The sequence below is a fragment of the Canis lupus genome, chromosome 7 (assembly GCF_048164855.1).
Source record: "Canis lupus baileyi chromosome 7, mCanLup2.hap1, whole genome shotgun sequence".
Taxonomy (NCBI): Eukaryota; Metazoa; Chordata; class Mammalia; order Carnivora; family Canidae; genus Canis; species Canis lupus.
The window spans coordinates 53,006,114-53,026,978 of NC_132844.1; the positions used below are offsets into that span (position 1 = coordinate 53,006,114).

General features: G+C 39.9%; 1 protein-coding gene across 2 annotated transcripts in view; it reads left to right on the forward strand.

The window, feature by feature from the left end:
• PKHD1 (PKHD1 ciliary IPT domain containing fibrocystin/polyductin) overlaps positions 1-20,865 on the forward strand; it is a 471,902-nt gene that overhangs the window by 193,352 nt on the left and 257,685 nt on the right. For both annotated transcript variants that reach the window (XM_072832682.1, XM_072832683.1), the window contains exons 39-44: positions 3,693-3,903; positions 4,722-4,879; positions 7,153-7,344; positions 10,638-10,763; positions 13,248-13,304; positions 13,751-13,881. In XM_072832682.1, the coding sequence (XP_072688783.1) occupies positions 3,693-3,903; positions 4,722-4,879; positions 7,153-7,344; positions 10,638-10,763; positions 13,248-13,304; positions 13,751-13,881 (875 nt within the window). The remainder of the gene's footprint in view (positions 1-3,692; positions 3,904-4,721; positions 4,880-7,152; positions 7,345-10,637; positions 10,764-13,247; positions 13,305-13,750; positions 13,882-20,865) is intronic.

The window sequence follows — 20,865 nt, forward strand, 5'->3', positions numbered from 1 at the left end:
GGTCCTGGGATCAAGTTCCACATCAGGGTCCCCGCAGGAACCCTGCTTCTCCCTCTGCCTATGTCTCTGCATCTCTCATGAATAAATAAAAAAAATATTTTAAAAAAGCCTTATGAGTTGAATGCTAATTGTAAGTCCAGGACTGGGTTAGGAATTGTGACATATATGAAGGAAACATGTAAAGTGGTGGCCCTGCATTCAGCTAGTAAATTTTGAGTGGGAGATAAGGCATAAGCACTGTACTAATTATGAAATAATTTAATACTGAAATGTATGGTACGAACTATAGATTACATAACTTGTCTCTCCAGCCCCCATGCCTAGCCTTCTCAGCCTATGTATATTTCAGCAGTAATACTAAAAAATTTATTGCCCTCCCCTACCCCCAACTCTCACAGAATCTCCATATTCACTTTTCAGTATCCCCCCATATTGTCATGACAAATGTCATGTGAGTTCATCAACTAGTCTGTCTGTTGCAGTCACCGTGAGACTTCTTTCGTGCACTTTTCCTCCATTTTGGCTTCCTTGGTCATTGTCCTCCCTTCAGGAAGATGCTGAGGGCTGGCCTGCTGCTCCTACTGTGAGTCTGTGCCATGAGAGTACTCCCCACATGGACGCTGAGGGTATAAGCTTTCACTGCCACTCAGGTGGTCAAACCCCTGAGTATTGTGGGAGTATTGTGTCCCATGATGCAGTGTACTGACCACCTCTTTTTGCCACTTGGGGTTCCACTTGGTCACCCAGATACCAAAGCTTTGGGGTGCATGTTTCTCCATGTCGCAGTCATGATTCTCCTCATTCAGCACACATCTACTGAACACCCATGATATGCTAAACACTGTGACAGGCACTGGTGCTATGGTGGTGAACAAATGTAGGAATGGTTCCTGCTGTCCTGTGCACTAGGAAAGACAAACAGAATTACAGTAAGAAGTCAAACTGCAGTGTGTTAAATGCTAGAAAGGAGAAAAGCACCATGATGTGACAGATTATACCAAGAGGTTGGACCTAGTCAGGTGGTCTCGGAGGCTTCTCCAAGGAACCAAGCTGAAGATAATGCTGAAGAAGGAGGCAGAGTGAGTCAGTGCTAGAGTTCCAGGCAGAGAAGCATCAGGTGCAAAAGCCACCTGGAGAGTTCTCAGGCTCAGTCACGGGTCCATGGGCTCAGGAAAGAAGGCCTATATCTGAGACAGACCTCGTCATCCTGTTTTTCCATTTGCTCCTTTTTATAAGCTTCTCCTCTCATGCAAAGCAACTCCAACAAGTGGCCCACTGACTAGCCACAAACTTGGGCATGACTAAATCCCAAGTATAAACAAATCTTTTGCTCAGATACGAACCCCACATCACTACAAGGTCTATAGGAGGAGGTGGACATCATCACAGACTGAAGTGCTCCCTGAAGTCCAATGGAAGAAATGGAGCTTGAGCTTCATTTTGGAAGACTAGAAGAAGGAAGGAAGGCCAGGCATACAGGTGGAAGGGGATAGAATGGGTAAAGGGATAGAGGAAGGAATGATCCTGTTAAATGAGAAGAGGTAAACAGACTTGGCTTCCTGAAATAGAGAGTTTATTACAGTCAAAGACCATAAAGTAGAGTCAGATTACAGAGTCTTAAGAGTCAAGAGGGGAATTTGGGGCTTTGTTACTATTGAGTATTGTAGGCAGATTCTGTGGGTTGTAAGCAAAGAAGGGATGTAGCTAAAATAACTTTGCAAAGCTTTTTGAAAAAGAAAAATACAGAATGATCAGAAGAGAAAAAGGTATATCCAGAGGGTCTAGCTCAGGTAATTGTTATAATTATTCTGACATTCATGAGTTTGAGGAAACAGTAGCTCATCCAAACATCAGTATCCACCACATAGCTGGAAAGATGCTGCTAGCATTGATGAAATATCCAAGTTCAATGTTTCGGTCATACACATAGATATGTGTTATTTTGCCATGAGAATGAATAAGTTATGAGATAATTTTACTGCTTTCTTGAAACCCTGTCAACAATTGAAAGGACATATGTTTATGTTAATAGTCAAAAATGTACTTCAAAGATGCTATGTGATTTTTTTCATTCATTCTGATGTGACTATTATTTTATTTATAATGATGAGTTGAGAAATATCGCATACTCTACTCTAGGTTCCGTCACTTATAGCCTGCATGTTTGTAGGTGGAGAGTAGGTGTTTTTTGCATATTGATTTATTCCTGTGAAGAATTGATCACAGAGTTTAAGAGCATCTTGTCTTTGATAAACATTTTCTATGCTTGGCAGAAAATTTTCTGTGTGGACATTCAAGAACAGATCATAGAAATTTGCATATATATCCATATACATATAAATAGACTTTATTTTATGTTAGTGTTCCCAAAGGTTAAAACATACAAACAAGGAATAAAATTAAAATTATTTTCTTTTGGGATGATTTATGTCTTAATTTCTACCTGCCCTATAATTAGAAATTCTGAACTCTGTAAATTATTTCAAGATAAAATTATTGCCCAAGTAAACTTCAGAAATTACATTATTAACCTAGGGACCCTTCTAAGCCTAGAACAACGTTATTGGTACAAGTGCCCATGCACACACAGGCACATAAATTAAGAGGGAAGTTTAAAATAATTTGAAAATGATTTATTGTCAGCTACCTCTGTAGTTGGGGATTCAAGTATTATTACTTTGCTTTAGTGCAACAAGGGAGGACAGTAAGTTGCTGTGGGCTAAAGGTAAATTATGATCTATTGCAAAGGAGGAAGGAAATGTACTGAGGAAAGAAGAAGGAGTTGGGAATAAGCCATGTATTTTCTGAGGTATGGTTTCAGATAATGGCTTGAAAAAAGTCTTTGCCTTGACCCTTGTTGGGAAAGGCCAGAGTAAACTGTGAGATAGACTACCTTCTTGAATCTTTGATAGTTAAGGAGTATACTGGCATGGGGAGGATCAGATGGATGAGCTGGAGCCTGATATAAATCAAGATTTCTGGAGTCTCAAGTTCAACTTTGCTCAGCACACCCATTGTGGACACACCCACTTTAGAGTTTGAAGGGATCATTTGATACATCAAGACTGAGAACAACCAATCCAAGGTAGTTTTGATTCCACACTCTACTAACCCTATTTGTAAACTGAGTTGCAGTCTTCAGATTAGAGATCTGTTTTGAACTTTTACATCAGAGAGCCTAATAATAGCCATTTAATTTTATTTGGAATAAGAAATAGGTAGTACAATTTTATTCTCAAAACAATGTGATGCCAGGAAGGGAAAGACTAAAATATGTTTTAGATCTATTATGTGCAAGGTCCAAGCTAAATGTTTGAGTCCTCGCATTTAGACCTCTTAACTCTCTGTGGGGAAAGGCCTCACTACTTCTACTTTGTAACTAAGGAAACTGGAGCCCATCCTTGAGTATATTACCCTTGGTTAGAACATGGCAAAACTGATTCAATTGTCAGTTGAGTCTGACTCCAATTCCTGTATTTTCATCCCATGCTATATTCAATCCTACATTATTTTTATCGCAACATGTAGCAGATGAGAAAACTAATATCCAAGAAAAAGTAAAAGCATTGATGCTTATCAAGCCTGAAGCTTGTTTTCCCAGACTCTTCTTTCAAGGATTCCTTGGTTGAAAAACATGATACTCATATTAACTATTAAAATGTGTAAGGCAAGTTTTCCTCGTTCGGCTTTAGGTTTGCTACCAGAAGTGACTTTCACCCATCTTCAAGCAGCTGCCTATGCCGGTGACACAGTACTGGCTCTGGAGGATGCTGTGGATTGGCACCCTGGGGATGAAGCTGTCATCATCAGCAGAATAGGTGTTGGAGGTGCCAAACCCATGGAAGAGATTGTTATTGTGGAAGCTGTGCACAATACAGACCTTTATCTGAGGTCACCTTTGAGGTAATGAACATCAGCTTGGCTCTGTTTAGACAGATGATGAGGACTCTTTTTTAAAGGTTTTATTTATTTATTCATGAGGGACACAGACAGAGAGAGGCAGAGACATAGGCAGAGGGAGAAGCAGGCTTTTCACAGGGAGCCTGATGCGAGATTCGATCCCGGGATCCTGGGATCATGACCAAGCCAAAGGCAGATGCTCAACTGCTGAGCTACCAAGGTGCTCAGAAGATGAGTTTTAAACTGTGTTGGTGTCTGGACACTTGTTTGTCTTTCAGTGCTGTATTTTTACAGTAAATAATGCTAGATGTGTTGATAAGAAAATTAGAAAGCATGAAACTTTTGAAAGATTTAGACTTTTTTTTAAAGATTTTATTTATTTATATGAGACAGAGAGAGAATGAGAGAGCACAGTGGGAGGGACAGAGGGAGAGGGAGAAGCAGACTTCCCACTGAGCAGGGAGTCTGATGTGGGGCTCGATCCAAGAACTCTGAGACTATGACCTGAGCTAAAGGCAGATGTTTAACCAGCTGAGCCACCCAGGCATCCCTGAAAAATTTAGACTTCTTTTTTTTTTTTTTTTTTTTTTAAATTTAGACTTCTTAAATAAGTTTTTCCTGTAAGACTCTGCAACTTCTGTCTTATGATGCAATGCACCTAATTTTCACATACTTGTGCCTATAATTCAACTCTTCTGTGTCTGAGTTTGTAAAGAAATAGACTCCCAAAGGAGAATTAGGCTAATCCAGTGGCTTACTATTCTAATAAGATTTGGAGGAATATCTTCAGATGTGTCTTTTCCATGTTTTTTTTTCCTCAGATACTCTCACAACTTCACAGAGAATTGGGTGGCTGGAGTACTCCATATTTTAAAAGTCACAGTAGTGCTGCTCAGCAGGAGTATTACCATACAAGGAAATCTCACTGCTGAGAGGATGAAGCACCTTGCTTCATGCCAGGAGGCCAGTGATTCAGAAGGTAGAGAAAGATTTTTCTGGAAAGTCAATGAGTGAAAAAGAATGTTCTTACTCTCAAACAATATCTAGTATTGTCAGCTTCTTTCAAATGGAACAAACCCTTGACCTTTGCATGTCCATAATATTCTTTAGTTTTCAGAATGCTTTTGATAAATTGTCATTTCATCTCCTACCTTCCACAGCCCTGGAATGAGGTAAACAAGTGTCCACTTGTGAAATTATTTCTCTGGGGAAAAAAATCCTGTTAAATAATTAAATTCAGAGAGTCAGATTAAATTTCCAAGGAAATTTGTAATGAAGTCTTAATTCTCATTCTAGGCCCCTTCTAAAATTCTCAGAAAAACAATTTAATGCTAGAATCACAGACCCAGTCAGCACATTCTTACTGATTAGACTGATAGGGTTCTTGTGTCTGTCCCTACCCCCAACCCCTACTTTTAGAGTTTGTTTTCTGAGTGAACTACCACATACTTTAAGTAAGTGGTTGAAAAAGTCAATTTATCTTCTAGAAGAATAACAGGCACTGAATCACACTGATGTGCCTATTAAACATCTATTTCAGGGATGGTTAGTTTAGTAGGTTATGTTTTGGTTTCCCAGGCTGTAGATTATGAGGCTTTCACATGTTGTGAAGATATCATTTGTCAACTTTGGTTTAGGATGGTGTGGGTGTCAAGGATGACTCCCAGGCATGAGCTCTGGATGGATGATGAGGCTATTTAGTGAGATGGGAAGAGGAACAGCTTTTGGAGTGGGAGGCTACAGATCATGACTTTAATTTTGTACATGTCGAGACAGATGCCAGGCCAGGACCTGAGCAGAGGTGCCTGGTAGTGTCTGGGGCCTGGAAGAAATGTCATGGCTGGAGTTAAAGATTTGAATCATGTCTACATATAGATGCATGTAGGTATAAGTTGGAATGTAGTTGGGTGAGAGGGACTTTGACTCTACCCTCCACCACCCAGTCACCTAGCTCACAAACATATCATTCTGAAAAAGGTTTGGATACTGTGGGTTTGAATTCAATGATTGACAAACTTAACAATTTTGATAAAATTGATATTCATTCTATTCAGACTATCTCAATACTCCTCATATAGGCATTCTCAGATCATATTCTCTAAAACACTGCATTTGATTATGCTGCTAGAGAGACCATACTTCTCGATCTCAGCCATTATAAATCTGTTGGCTCCTAATGGAAAAACCCCTGATTTCATCACAACTCTTCAATGTTATTACAAAATCCTCAAGGTAAAACAAATCCATACACATTTATTAGAAAGAATTACATATTACTTGCCCTTTCTTTGTGTGGGACTGAAGTGTGGAAATGAGGTAGCCAAATAAATATGGGTCCAGGCCACTCAAAATATCATGGATCCTGGGTAGAAATCATCAAAATTGTGATAAATCTTGCAAATATGAAACATCTCTTCATTTACCTCTTATATATTTATTCCTGGGTGTAAGCAAATTTACTGTGAATTATTCACTGTGGAATGATACATCATTTGATATTTGTGGCCCTTTGGTTTATTAGCATGGATAATAAAGAAATAGTTCAGAGTATGATTTCTTATCCATTCTGAGGTTAGTTCACACCACCAAATGCCATGTGTCAATGAAAGCATCCCGGATCCTGAGGTTACAATACTGCAAAGGTAGCTGAGTATAATGCAGGGTGTTGTCCTCACTAGGGAACTGTCTGGGAAGGAGGTGGTGGGGATGGGAGTGGGGCGGATACCACTCAGTTACTTCTCTGGAGCCCTTTGCCATTTCTGCCTTTAGTAGTTTGCTAAGTCCCCAAATGACAAAGCAGCAAAATAAAGAGGAAACCCCACTGGACAGCTAAAGACTAAAAAGAGCTGTGATTACATTCAGTGCTCACATTTCTGCCCTACAATTATCAACCACGAGAAGGTCATTTTATTGCACACGCCCTCCAGGGGATCTTTTGGATTGAAATAAGCATCTATTTAGGTTGAGTTTGTGGGTTATAGCCAGCCTCTTTGTGACAGTAATTAAGGTGATTGATTTGGGGGCTTCTGGAAATAATAGAGTGAAGGCAACATCATGTCCTAGTTATTGGATGTTTTAATTAATAATCCAAAGAGGAAAATCAAAGTAAAAGGGAAATAAGATTATTAAATGAACAAACAATAATGGTTTATCCTCTGCACTTACAGTACCTTTCATACCAGATGATTTGTCTAGAAGCACGTTGCACATGCTTCAGTTCCCCCCTAACCCTGACTTCATTCTGTGTTTCAGGGAATTTGCAGGACTGTTTATATTCCAAGAGTGAGAAGATGTTGGGATCCAGGGATCTGGGGGCCAGAGTCATCGTTCAGTCTTTCCCAGAGGAGCCCAGCCGGGTCCAGCTGAGGGGAGTGCAGTTTCGGGATCTGGGGCAAGCGTTTCGTAAGCATGTGAGCGCACTGACTCTGGTGGGAGCTATGAGAGGTAAGCAGGTCCAGGCTTATGACTTCTCATTTTTCTCTCTTCTTTGCTCAAGGCTTTGCATGCAGGGGTCATGATACGTGACATATAGGGACATGGGAGTTCAAAGGTGGATAATTATACTCTAGATCTGTGGTTCTCAAATTTTAGTGTGCTTAACAAAAATTATTTGGGGAGTTCACTAAAATTTAGGGCTATAGATTCTGCCCTGAAAAATTCTGGTCTAAGCTAGGCCTCACAATCTGAATTTTTAAAAGCAAACTTTGTGATTCTAGAACAAGAAGTCCAAGGAGTACCCTGTGACAACCATCAGTAGAGGTATAATAGACATGGAGTGAACCACACACATCAGTGTTTTGAATCCTGCTTCTGTCATTTACTAGCTTTTGATTACAGGCAAACTGATACTGAATACTATAAATAATCTGTGCTATGAGAGCCCAGGCACAGAAGAAAGCATTTCCATACGAAGTCGTCCTAACTTGAAGATATCTTCCATCTGGGAAAATGCGAGAGAATGGGCTGAGAACCAGATACTTTTCCTGGGTGCCATGGAGTAGCCAGAGCATGCAGATCTTGGCCAGAGCTAAAGATACAGGAACGGGGATGCCTGGGTGGCTCAGTGGTTGAGCGTCTGCCTTCAGCTCAGGTTATAATCCCGGGATCTGGGATGGAGTCCCTTAGCAGGCTCCTTGTGGGGAGCCTGCTTCTCCCTCTGCTTGTGTCTCTTTCTCTCTCTGTGTCTCTCATGAATAAATAAATTCTTTTTTAAAAAATAAAGACATAGGAAGGGAGCAGAAAACAGCAAATGCAGGTGAGAACAACTAGGTGAAAAACAAAACCAGAACCAGAAAGGAAGCATGTAACCAGATATAGAGAAAGGTTCTGAAACCAAAGTTAGAGAGACATAGAAGCATCCAGGGCAAAAGCTCAATACCAGATGCAGACATGCAGAGATGCTAAGTAATGAGGATAGCAGCTTCCTTTCTGAATCATCCTCCCAACCCCCAGCTCCTCCAATACCCACACGTTCAAGCTTTGCCTTCCTTGAAAGGGATGGTGCTCTGGGAGTGATGTCTAACAAAGAGTATCAGGGCCTCCTTGGAGGTTCAGGTGAGTCTTGAGAGATGCTAGGATTTCAGCAGGCTAAGACAAAGTAATCCTTGAGGTCCTTGAGGGCAGAATACTGTCACCTGCAGCATTTTTTTCCACATCTCAAATTGTCTGCACACCAAGGATGTCTATTTATACTAATCTCCCAGATCTCCTCCACATTATTTATTTTTGACATTCATTTAGGGAGATGGTTCCTAATATGGCTCCTCCCCTAGCACATTGGGATGATCAGTATCTTTGTGCCCTACTCTCTAATTCTTCGGTCTCCTGGTCCTTATCATGCTGCGGAAAGTTTGATGTGGAACCAGTTCTTTATAAATCAGGATAAATCAGAACATGTGAATTCTCAGTTGAACATAAACAAATGCTCAAAAGTCAATCTGCCTCTGCCAGCCTGCTTCAGAATATCTACAGCTTTATCTATTTTTTAAATTTGGTTTTAGTTGAAAAGGGTTCAGTGCTTTAAAAGGTTTGAAAATCGCTGAATGAATACATTATCCCCTATAGGTCCCTGTTAATATGCAATTGTCTTCCCTGGGAGGGGTTAGAAACTTCTGGCATGCTTGCCAGAGAATCTTTTATTGTTTCATGCCCTGAAGACTCTTGAACCCTCTGTGGCCAGTTGCCTCCAGCCAGGGAAGTTAAAGGGTGTTGAAATCTTTGCTACTTGTGCAGGTAAATCCCTGAATTCTGCCCATAATAGCTCTAATCATTAGTACTTATTGATTGTTCAAGTGGGCAGACCTAATGAATGAATGATATAGTAGAGATCTGGAGCCAGGAAAAGTCTGCAACAGGCAGTGTTTCCTACAGAGGTAGGTATGGATGGGTTAACTTATTGGTGAGTAATGTGAGGGTACCATACTAGAGGAGCTGAGTTCAAGGGGAATGTGGAGGCTCTGTGTCTATAGTGACGTTATAGTTGAGAATTTGCTGGATAGCTCTAATTGAAAAGTCAAATTATTCCATGAAGCAAAGTAATTTTTTCAGTACTTCAAACATTTGATATTTATATAATATATCTCCCTACCTGAGAATAATACAAAACTCCTTTATCAGGGTTTATCATTTAATTATCCATTATTATTTTATTCTATTTTATTTTTTTTAAAGATTTTACTTATTTATTTATTAGAGACACACACACACACACACACACACACACACACACACACAGAGAGGCAGAGACACAGGCAGAGGGAGAAGCAGGCTCCATGCAGGGAGTCTGACGTGGGACTGGATCCTGGGTCTCCAAGATCATACCCTGGGCCAAAGGCAGTGCTAAACCGCTGAACCACCGGGACTGCCACCATTATTATTTTAATGTAAGCTTCCTACATCAAAATAAGATACACAAGTGCAGAATTTACTTAGTTTTGTTCACCTTTGTCTCTAGCAAAATGCCCAATTCCTGAAATACATAGTCAATACTCAGTAAATATGTATTTATCAACTGATCCAGTGGACATAACTTGATGGGGGGGCATAAAATATGCCCATGGAGCCAGGGTAATGATTTTCCTAAGTGTCTATTTCTTTTGGCACAATATAGGTACTTGCCCTTCATTGTCTTAAACCTACCACATTCAAATGTGAGAGTCATGATCCTTAGGTCAACCTCTGTCTTTGCTTACATTTTGCAATAAGAATCTCTGGCTGTCTTGGGCCAAGAATATAATTGCCTGGCAAGTTAAAAAAAATTATGTCATAGCTTGAAGAAATAATGACTGTATCTTCTTATTATGGAAGATGTGATTTGCAAAGATCAGATTTGTTCCTTCAGAAATACTCTTTATATTGTCCTTGACTTCTCATTAGCCACTGTCAGCCATATTGTGATAAGAATAGATACCAAAGATGTTAGTCAATTGGAAACCCTGACAGCCATGAGTCCTTTGGTAGTTTGGCCATATTGTCTCTTTCTCAGATGGTTTTCTTCTTTCTAGCACCTGACTCTCAGATTCTACTTTGCTTATCTCTGGTATCTTTGAGGGACATTGGCCTGAGTTACCCATCTTCTTGATTTGATTTCTTTTTCCAACTCCTCATTTCCTGATTTTCATCATTGTATGGGAGAATGTTCTCAGTTATATTACAGTTTGCTTTGGAAATGATCAACAGAATCTGAGGAGCCATCAAGACTCACTTCAAATGTTTGCCTTACTCTTTCCTCTCTTCAGATTCCTATGTACAAGGCTGCACAGTGTGGAGCTCCTTCAATAGAGGCCTCAGCATGTCAAGGACCTTGGGCCTGAAGGTGGACAGTAATATATTCTATAATATTTTAGGCCATGCACTGCTAGTGGGTAAGAGATGAGCTTGTTTCATTTAGGCATTCTTGATTAGGACAAATCGTTTTTTGAAAGGAATTTTACCAAAATTTGAATTCCCAATCTATAAAAACTTTAGCCTCTGATCATTGGAAGTAGGACATAGTTAAAATTCTGAATTTAAACTTACCCATGACTAAGTTTAGTTCCCTAAACTTAATCACGAGGAAACTGATCTTTTAAAGATGACATTTCAATTAAGGTTAATAAATATGAAAGGGGAGGTTTTCAGATATACTTTCAGCAATTTTCACAATAATTCAAAGTCACATAAATAAATCTCTATACAGTCTCAAGGAATGTCAAGCCTTGATGTTGACAGGGAGTTAAAAATCCTGAATTCTGTTCTTAGCTTCTCCCATGGCTTGCTAAAGAAGCTCACGTTTGAGAATCTTCTGCTTGATCACTTGTATCTACATTTTTCTCCTAAAGTTCATTCCCCTTGCAGAACCCAGAATTATCCTTAAAAAAACTCAAGTTGCATCATATCACTCCTATGTTTTAAACTCTTTAAGAATTTCTTATTACTCTTAGGATACAATTCTAAGCCCTCGACTTGACTTAGAAGACTCCTTTAGTGATTTTTGTCTCTATTAAGGTTTTTAAACTTGGCCTGCTCTTTTGCTATTCCTCTGTACTCTAGCTACACTGGACTGTTTTAATTCTTTCAAAAGGTCACTTTTTTTTTTTTTTTTTTTTTTTTTTTGCCTCAAGGCCTTCCCACAAGCTCTTTTCCTCTAGTCAGACTCCTCCTACGAAGTTCTCTCCCACACACTCCCAAGTCAAGGACCTTTATTTAAACTCTTTGAGCACCAGTCATTACTTATTGATTTAAAATTACATATCATGTTCATGTTTCTGATCATCTGATTGATGTCTATTTGTACCACCAGATTTCATGTGAACACAGTTTCCTTAGCATGGAGCACATTAATTAGTACACATTAATTAGTGCATTGTAGGTGTATTTGTTGAAAGAAATGAATGAATTCATAAACAAAAGGTATTTTAATACACTGAAATACAAAAGGAAATCAGAGGTTTTAAATGGAAGTCAGGCTATATTTGTTAAATAGTGTTTTATATTTAAATTAATTCTGTGATATCATCATTGGGAACACATATGTGTTTCATTTAAGAACAATCTGTTAAGAGCTGTAAAGTTCTTAATCCTGAGAGGGAAACTATTCAGTGAGAAAATATGGATCATATAAGCTTGCTTTAAAACAAACTCCAGCTCTAAAAGACAAAGAACTAAAGACAATAGTGACAATCAGGTGCAGGGAGTTCTTTTGTTTGGAAAAGAACACCTACAGGGCAGTTAAACTAACAGATGGAGGGTTGACTTTGTCTATTCTTACTCTTGGTTTGTGTAAGGGAAAAGTTTGCTGAAACCCAGAGCAGAAATTCAGGAGGGTACACTAACAACATTACTGTAGCAGAAAACAATTGTATGGAATAGACATTAACTAGGCAAGGAAGAAAACCTGCAGGGGGAATTTAGCCTTTAGAGCTTTTTGTGAATTTGAGGCTCTTGACATCTATTATACTGCAAGTGATGAAATAGAATATTTGTTTTTTCTATTTGTGCAGTATAGATAAAGTGCTTAATTTCATGCAAAATGGGATTGTAAACCCAGTTCATGAAATGACATGGAAACCCATATACCTAGATACCTAAAAAGGAGAAGGTTCTGTGGGGCTGTTCCTTGTTGATGCCACATACGGGCTAATCAGTCTCTGTGGCATGGTCCATGCTCTTTTATTCTCTTCTATTCCAGACCAGTGCAGGTAGTTGTGGCTGATATGAACAGCTAGGGAAGGGATTGGAGCTGACACATGCATATATGGCATTTGACTATGGAGACAGTCATTTTTTTTATAATAAATTTATTTTTTATTGGTGTTCAATTTGCCAACATACAGAATAACAGCCAGTGCTCATCCCGTCAAGTGCCCCCCTCAGTGCCCATCACCCATTCACCCCCACCCCCCGCCCTCCTCCCCTTCCACCACCCCTAGTTCGTTTCCCAGAGTTAGGAGTCTTTATGTTCTGTCTCCCTTTCTGATATTTCCCCACACATTTCTTCTCCTTTCCCTTATATTCCCTTTCACTATTATTTATATTCCCCAAATGAATGAGAACATATAATGTTTGTCCTTCTCTGATTGACTTACTTCACTCAGCATAATACCCTCCAGAGACAGTCATTTAAGACTCTTCCTAAGAAGTAAAATTGTACCTCTACTTCTTTGTTCTTTATTCTGTTTAAAATGAACTTAGCATTCACTATAGTACTCCAGAACTAAAAAGCCCATATAATCTATATCTCTTTGGTCCATAAATTAAAAACACAAAACCAAATTTAAATAAAGAAGAAATAGTGTGGCTGTATCCCTCATTTTTCTGGGTGGCATAAAGTATGCTCAATGAAGTAACATGACCTTTTTTTTTCTCAGGTACAGACATGGACATAAAATATATCTCTTGGGAGGCTGCCCCTGAAAAAAAACCTGGTAAATATGTAAATTGTTTTTTTTTAAAGATTTTATTTATTCATTCATGAGAGAGAGAGAGAGAGAGAGAGAGAGGCAGAGACACAGCCTGAGGGAGAAGGAGGCTCCATGTAGGGAGCCTGACATGAGACTCCATCCCAGGTCTCCAGGATCATGCCCTGGGCTGAAGCTGGTACTAAACTGCTGGGCCATCGGGGCTGCCCTGTAAATTGGTTTTAAAGCTAGTTACACTCCACTTAAATTGTCATATATTTTATAGACAGGTCTGATGGCAAAATGTTAGATACCTTAAATTGTGGAACATACTAAATGTTTTTTAAATATATGTATATATATTTATATGCATTATTTAAGCTATAACGTGTATTAGTAGAAGCAAGACTGTTATGTAAATTTTAATTATATTTGTGATTCCCCTGGGTTTGATTTATCTTTTCTTAAATTAGACTGGTCAGAACAGGGAAATATAATAAGAAACAATGTGATCATCAGTATTTCTGGCACCGAGGGACTCTCTAGTCCTGAAATGTTGACACCATCTGGGATCTATATCCTCAATCCCACCAACGTTGTAGAGGTAAGATCTGGCTCCACTAGGAAAGTCAGAGCTGAGAGGCCATAAAATTCACTACAAAAGTTATTTGGAAGTGGCAGCAGTAGTAGGATGGTATAACATGTTTACTTGTGGCATACTGGTATTGAAAAACAACTTTATGATTTTATGTTAAACAAGTGCTTTAGAATAAATGTAATCATTTCTCTCAGAATTCCTGTGAATACTCTTTGAAGCAGTAACTATATGTAGCAAAACAAAGTAGATATTGATTATTTTCTGGTCCTTTAGATTAATGCACACTACAATATCTTCCTGAGCTGTCTGCTATGCTTGCTGATTTTTGTCTCGAGTCCAATAATAATTACTTATTAAGTCTTCATTATCTTACTATATCAATTGGTCATATTGTTGCCCTTTAAGAGTATTCAGAATGAGAGATCAGCAATCATGAGATGTATGAGATCATGTCAGATTCCAGGACAAATAAAGTACACTCTGATGGTCTTTCATATCCCATTATGTAGTACAACTGAACATTACTTTTCCTTGGTAAATTTCTCTATAACCACTTTAAGAAATTTTTTTTTTTTTGAGTACAGTTGAACCAGAGATCCATGAATGAAGAGTTACATCAGCGTAGTTGGAAGGCCATTTAGTTTCCCTTTACAATGAGTCTAACCTATGGATGGATCATCTACCGAGAGGTTAAGGGCCTTAGTCTTCCAGGACATTTGTCTGAGCGTCTATTGTATTGTGGCAATTATGCCAGATTTCTGAGGAACCAAGAAAATGAACTTCTCTCTTTCTCTGATCATTTGTTTTTAATTACCTTCAGTTGAATAACCCCTAATAAAAGTCATGGTTATCTCCTCAACCTTCCTCCAGACTCTTAATTACGCTTATTCCAAGCACAGCACTTACACACCATTTTAGGTGCCTAATAGGGGCAGCTAATATGCCAGTGAGGAAAGGAAGCAGAACTGCTTTAGATTGAAGGAAACCAAACTCTAGGCCCAGAACAACAAGAGTAGCATTTAACTTGTTGGTGACTAGGAGGCTTGTTGTGCCATTATGCCCACAGCTTTAGGGCCTAAAAAACTCTGTTGCTGTTGTTGTTGTTTTTAAGATTGTATTTATTTATTCATGAGAGACACAGAGAGAGAGGCAGAGACATAGGCAGAGGGAGAAGCAGGCTCCCTGCAGGGAGCCTGATGCGGGACTCAATCTCAGGACCCCAGGATCATGACCTGAGCCAAAGGCAGACGCTCAACCACTGAGCCACCCAGGCATCCCAAAAACTGTTTTTGTATGCCTTCTCACACAGCTTAACTTGACTACATTGAAATACCCAGAGTCAAATAGGTCCTCAGGATTATCCAGTTCATCTTCTCACATGAGGTTGGAATGTATCTAAGTCCTACATTGAATGGCAGGTGTAATGCCCATCTGACTTTGCTTCTCTGGGTAGTACACTTGTCTGCTGGCATCATTGAGTTGGCTATAGGTGCATGGGACTTGGGGGCCATCTAAAAAGCTGATAGGTTGCCTGCGCTTTGGCAGACTGACCTGTGAACAGTATCAAGTCAGCAAGGACAAAACTGAGTCTGAAGCAAGTTCTTTGTTTCCCATTAGATGCTTTCCATTTTTATCCCTTTATTTTCTCTGCTTATATTCACTTTATGAAAGTAAAAACAAAAACAAAAGCAAAAAAACAATGCATATGTTTTGAGAAGGAAGCTTTAGTTTAAGCTGGTAGTGTAGATTCATTAAACATATTCATTAGGTGTATTCATGGCATTTTCATCTTTGATGACCTTAAAATTCTGCAGTTGTCTTTTCATTAGCTTATTAGCTTTTAGACCCTAGCACAGAATCTGAAGCATAGTAGTTGCTCAGTAAAAATTAAGTATAGTGAATTAATGAATGTAAGTAGAGTTCCATAATCAGAGAATGGAGGGAGGAAAGAGAAAAGTAAAGAATAGATTCCAAGATCCCACAATTATTCTGATCACTGAAAAATAAGATGTTTATCTGATCCAGCATTTAAATCCTGTGGGACTTATCTCTCAGTGTTAAATATTACACAATACACTGCAGTTTTTTAGCTGCATGTCACTGGTGTTGTGCTATGCTGTCTCTTTTGAATCCTGTTGTTTAGAATGTATCATGACTAAAGACGTAGGTGGTAACTGGTGTATGTGGCAAAACTTAAAAATTATGAACCTCTCTTGACCCTTAGGGCCAATGAAGGTCATTTCAGTCATTGAGCAAACGCCAAGTTCATTAAGTGTATCCCATGTGAATGATCCACAGAGTACTTTGAAAACTATATTTTAGAAATAAGCCGTAGTTCCAAAGGAATGATAAGGAAGCTGTGCAAACAACGATGTGTGTGCATGTGTAATATGTGAAATAGGAAGAAAACCTTCCCTCTTCCAGGGTATTTCTGGTATTTAGGAGAGAAACATTCCTGTACTCTGAGGAATCATTTCATGGGTTGTGACTTCTATGTCCTGCTATGTAAGTGGTTCAGTCAGACTACCCCTAACTGGAAGGTCATCAAGTCTAGGGTATACTCAGGATTTGTATCCTTTTCTCATGCCTTGCTTTGAAGTTTTATTACAGCCTGGCAAAATATTTTTTTAAAGTAACTGTATTTTTGTAATATCTTGGGATTTTTCTTTTCTTGTTTTTTATTTTGAAATAATTTTAGACTTAGAAGAAGTTGCAAAAACAGGAGTTCCTGTGGGCCCTTCCTTCAGCTTCCCCCGTGATACTGATGGGGAACAGGGCTAGCTGAGGACAAAGTACAAGCTGATATCCCACAAAGGACCCCCATCCAGAGTGGGATATGTATGACATTCCTCAGGAAGCTTTCAGTTGTTTTAATGTGAATGCCCTGCTAGAGGGAAAAGCAGTCTTTAACTTGACAATGACAAGGCCTCCAGTATCTTGTAGGTCCTCCTTAGCATGAAAATCCTTTTGAAATCTCCTTTTTCCTTACCTTCCCCAGTTCTTGGGTATATAACCAGCCACCCCTCACAACCCTGGTGCAGCAGCTCTTCCTGCCCATGGGTCCTGTCCCCTAGCTTTACTAAAACAACCATTTTGCACCAAAGATGTCTCAAGAATTCTTTCTTGGTCATCCGGCTCTGGACCTCACCCCACCAAACTTCACCACCTATATTCCAAAACTTCATTACTATCACCATAACCATTGTCAATCCCTCAGTAATACCATAACTACAACCATAACTGTCACCATATCAACCCTCGCCATAGCAATATCAAAACCAGGATGTTGACAATGGGACAAAACCATTAACTAAACTAAAGCCCTTATTTGGACTTGGAGAAGGTGACTTAATCCTAGTTGCTGGGCAACCACTTCTCAAAGCCTAACCTCTTCTCATATACAGGAGTCTGACTTTGAAATCTCTGGCTTGGCAGACAGGCAGGGAAGAAACCATTGATCCTTAGGTGTCTGCAGTGATTTATGGTAACATGTTATTCCCAATTGTCCTGACCCAGAGCCTAGGACCAAATGCTCTGCCACCAGGCAAGGAATTTGCCTTGGCTGCTAGTCAGCCACCTCAACCTGGCACAGTAGAAGGGGATTTCAAGTGTGATATTCCTTTGTAGCTTTCATAGCCACGAGTTGTCTGTCTGCTTCCCTGCCCAGGCTGCAGCCCAACCAAGCCCAGGACAGTTTCTCTCAGAAGCAGAACCTGAGCTTTGTGTCTTTTTGCCAGTGATAGGATAGTCAAGCGTGCTATTCCTGTTTCAGTGTCTGAGGAATTTGAGGTATTCCTCTGAGTACTCCTTAGGTAGTAGCATTGAAAAGGAGTATTGAAAAGTAGTCTACTTTGCCATGCTTTTCACAAAGAGATTGGTGGTGTGGTTCTTTGGTGCTTCATCTATGGCATTTAGAGCATTCTTTTATTTCTTTTTGTTTTAGATTTTATTTATTTATTCATGAGACACACGGAGAGAGAGGTAGAGACACAGGTAGAGGGAGAAGCAGGCTCCCCAGGGGGAGCCTGATGAAGGACTCAATGCCAGGACCCTGGGATCATGACCTGAGTCAAAGGCAGACGCTCAACCACTGAGCCACTCAGGTACCCCCATTTAGAGCATTCCATTTCCAGGCTGTCTTCCCTTGACTCCCCAGCATTTGAATCTGTGACTCTGTTTAGGGAGATTTCTTGCTATCTGTCTAGAGGCTCCATGGTTCCATCTTTTCAGTAGACATAACTTATGTCAGCCTCAGGTTGGAAAGTCTTTGCTCTCAAACAGCAAGGGGCTGTTCACTTCCAGAGCTCTAGACTATCCCATGTTTCTGTAGGTACTGGAAATTTCCCATGACCAGACTCCTGTTTAGGATAGTCCGTGGAAAAACCCTGCAGACAAGCCCTTTGGAAACATCCATTTAATTTGAGGGGAATTTGTTCTGGTTTGTGAATCAATTTTGTAAGGAATTCTGTGTTTAAAGGCCAATTTCAGTTCTCTAGCTCTCCCTACTCAATAGCTAATGTATATTTAAGAGCTGCCTGAAGGGTTAACTCACTTTTTTTTTCTAGTGATTATAGATGCACACCTCAAGGAGCTGGCTTACTTGGGCAGTTAATTTCTCTCTGGAATTTCTCTTGCTTGAATGTCCATAATACATTGACTTCCGCAAAGAATTGATTTCCACACAAAATTCCCTGCTTGCCTTAAACCCTTCCCCACAAGCCGCCGGCTGCCTGCATAAATATGTGGTTTTTCCTCATGAATCATTTGTAGCATACCCAATTGGAATGGAGAGTAAAAAGGGCTGGGAAGTAATGTGATCTGACTGTTCAAGTACTTCTTTTATAAGAAAAGTGAGCCTTACCAGCTAACGGAAGACCAAAGTTGCAATATCCTGACCAACTATAAATGCACTTGGAAAGCATTTCTATTTATATATGTTCACCCAGATGTTCCATAAATGCTAATGACACTAGGGCAGGTGATTCCACAAATCTATTCCTTTGCTCAAAATATGTACTCTCTGAGCACCTGTCTGGCAAAAGTAATGTATATGAATGTAGTCCATAGAATATATTCTTGAAATCCCAGAATCTTTTTCCCTTCTGGTAGAGTCTTGGTAATGAATGAGCATTTCATTGGTAATGATCTAGAGGTGTACGTGCAAATGAGATGTGCCTTTCTCAGTGTTTATATACTTGCAGAAAAGGTGGGTGTTTAAGAAGTCTCCACTCTCTAACTCTCAGTGCTTATGTACTCATGTCTTTTCCCATGGCTCACACGTGTGATAGAGACACAGTTAATCCACGCAGGCTATGTGGAAGGTTGAGCTTCACCTGGTCTTCTCTGAGGAAGGTTCCAGTTGTGTAATTATAACAGAATCAGTAGCCATGTTACTTCCTTGTGTTTCTATGAGGGCTAAAGAGATAATGGATTTGATGCTAATTAGTAATTATTTTTGGGAATGCATGATGTCAGATTTAAATGTTTAAAAAGACATGCATATCCTCCTAGTAAAGACTGTCAAAGTATTCTTACTGTAATTAACCATGTTTTTATATTTTGGTGGTCTTTCCATCAAAATTTAGAGATTTACTGAGGGAAAGCAGGCATGGGTTGTTTCCACAACCCATAGCACTAGTCTGGATTAGGGGTCCTCAATCATGATAGTATTAGTAGTTTACGCACTAATTCTTTGTTGTGAGAAGCTGTCCTGTGTACAGCAGCATTCCTGACCTCTACCCTCTGAAGATCAGTAGCATCCCTCCCCCTCTGTTTGTGACAACTGGGAATGTCTCTAGAGCGTTCCAAATGCTCTCTGGGAAACAAAATCATCTCTGATTGACAGCTCCAGCTCTAAACTCTGCCACTTCAAGATGATTGGAGTCTTAGAGATGGCCCAGGTTTCCTGAAGTCATGTTAGCATCTTGAATAGTAATTCATCCTCATATTATATGATGTCCCAAAGTCACTTGTGCCGAGTTCCGTGTGGTAGGTGAGACCTGTGATTAGAATCTTAAATGGCCTCAGGAAATTGGAGAAATGCTCGGAATCCAAAATAAGGAAGTACAGGAGAGAAGGGCCCACTAGTCCACAAAGAAAGAAAATGTTCTGTAACTGAGTAAGAAATGAGGAATGGCGGCCTAATTACAAATGCCCAGGATGACAGAGCCTTCCGGCACACAGTGAATAATAAGCTGAAAGTTAAGGAAACAGCACCTTGGTTGTGTCAGCATGTACTGGCTCCCTGGTCAGGTCTTTGTTGCTCCCTGCCGCCAGGTTTGATTAACTCTGGCCCCCAGTGACGCTTCCCCAGAGGCGGGAGACCTCAAGGGACTAGAGCACTGGGGCATTGGCTCCTCTTCTCACATGAGGCAAAAGTTGAGTATTGCTGGTTTTAAAACAACCTGTTAAAAATAAAGACAAAAACAAAAACAAAAACCACAACAAAAAAACCCAACCTGTTTCAATTTTTCCTCCACATTGACTTTGCTTGGCTCTGTGTGCACGTGTGTGCACGTATGTATGCTCCTCGTGGAACATGTAGCACACCCAGAGAGGACAAGTTTTTAAAGTTCCCTTCCATAGGGAACACTGCTATCGAATGATGACCAGTGGTCTACTCAGGTTCAGAGAGCTGCCTTTCATAATACCTCAAATTCTTTCATTTAGGAATTGAAGTCAAGAAAGTATTAGTCTAGAATGACTGAAGCTATGGGCCGAAGTAATTTTACTCAACCTAAGGATAAATAGGGAACAGCTACAAGTAGAAGAGCGTACCTGCAATCTCTACCGTCAGTCCTCCCTCACTCAGAATGGAGTAAAACTCCTGAGCCATGTGAAAGGCTGTGAGAGGGCTCTGGCCTGAGTAACCAGAACTCCCTCCTTCAGTTCTGACCTTTTTTGTGTGTCCTGTCCTAATATCCGTGTTCCCCATGTGTGCATTAGCATTCCATAGGCTTTGCAGACAATCTCAATCTTTTCTTCTGTTGT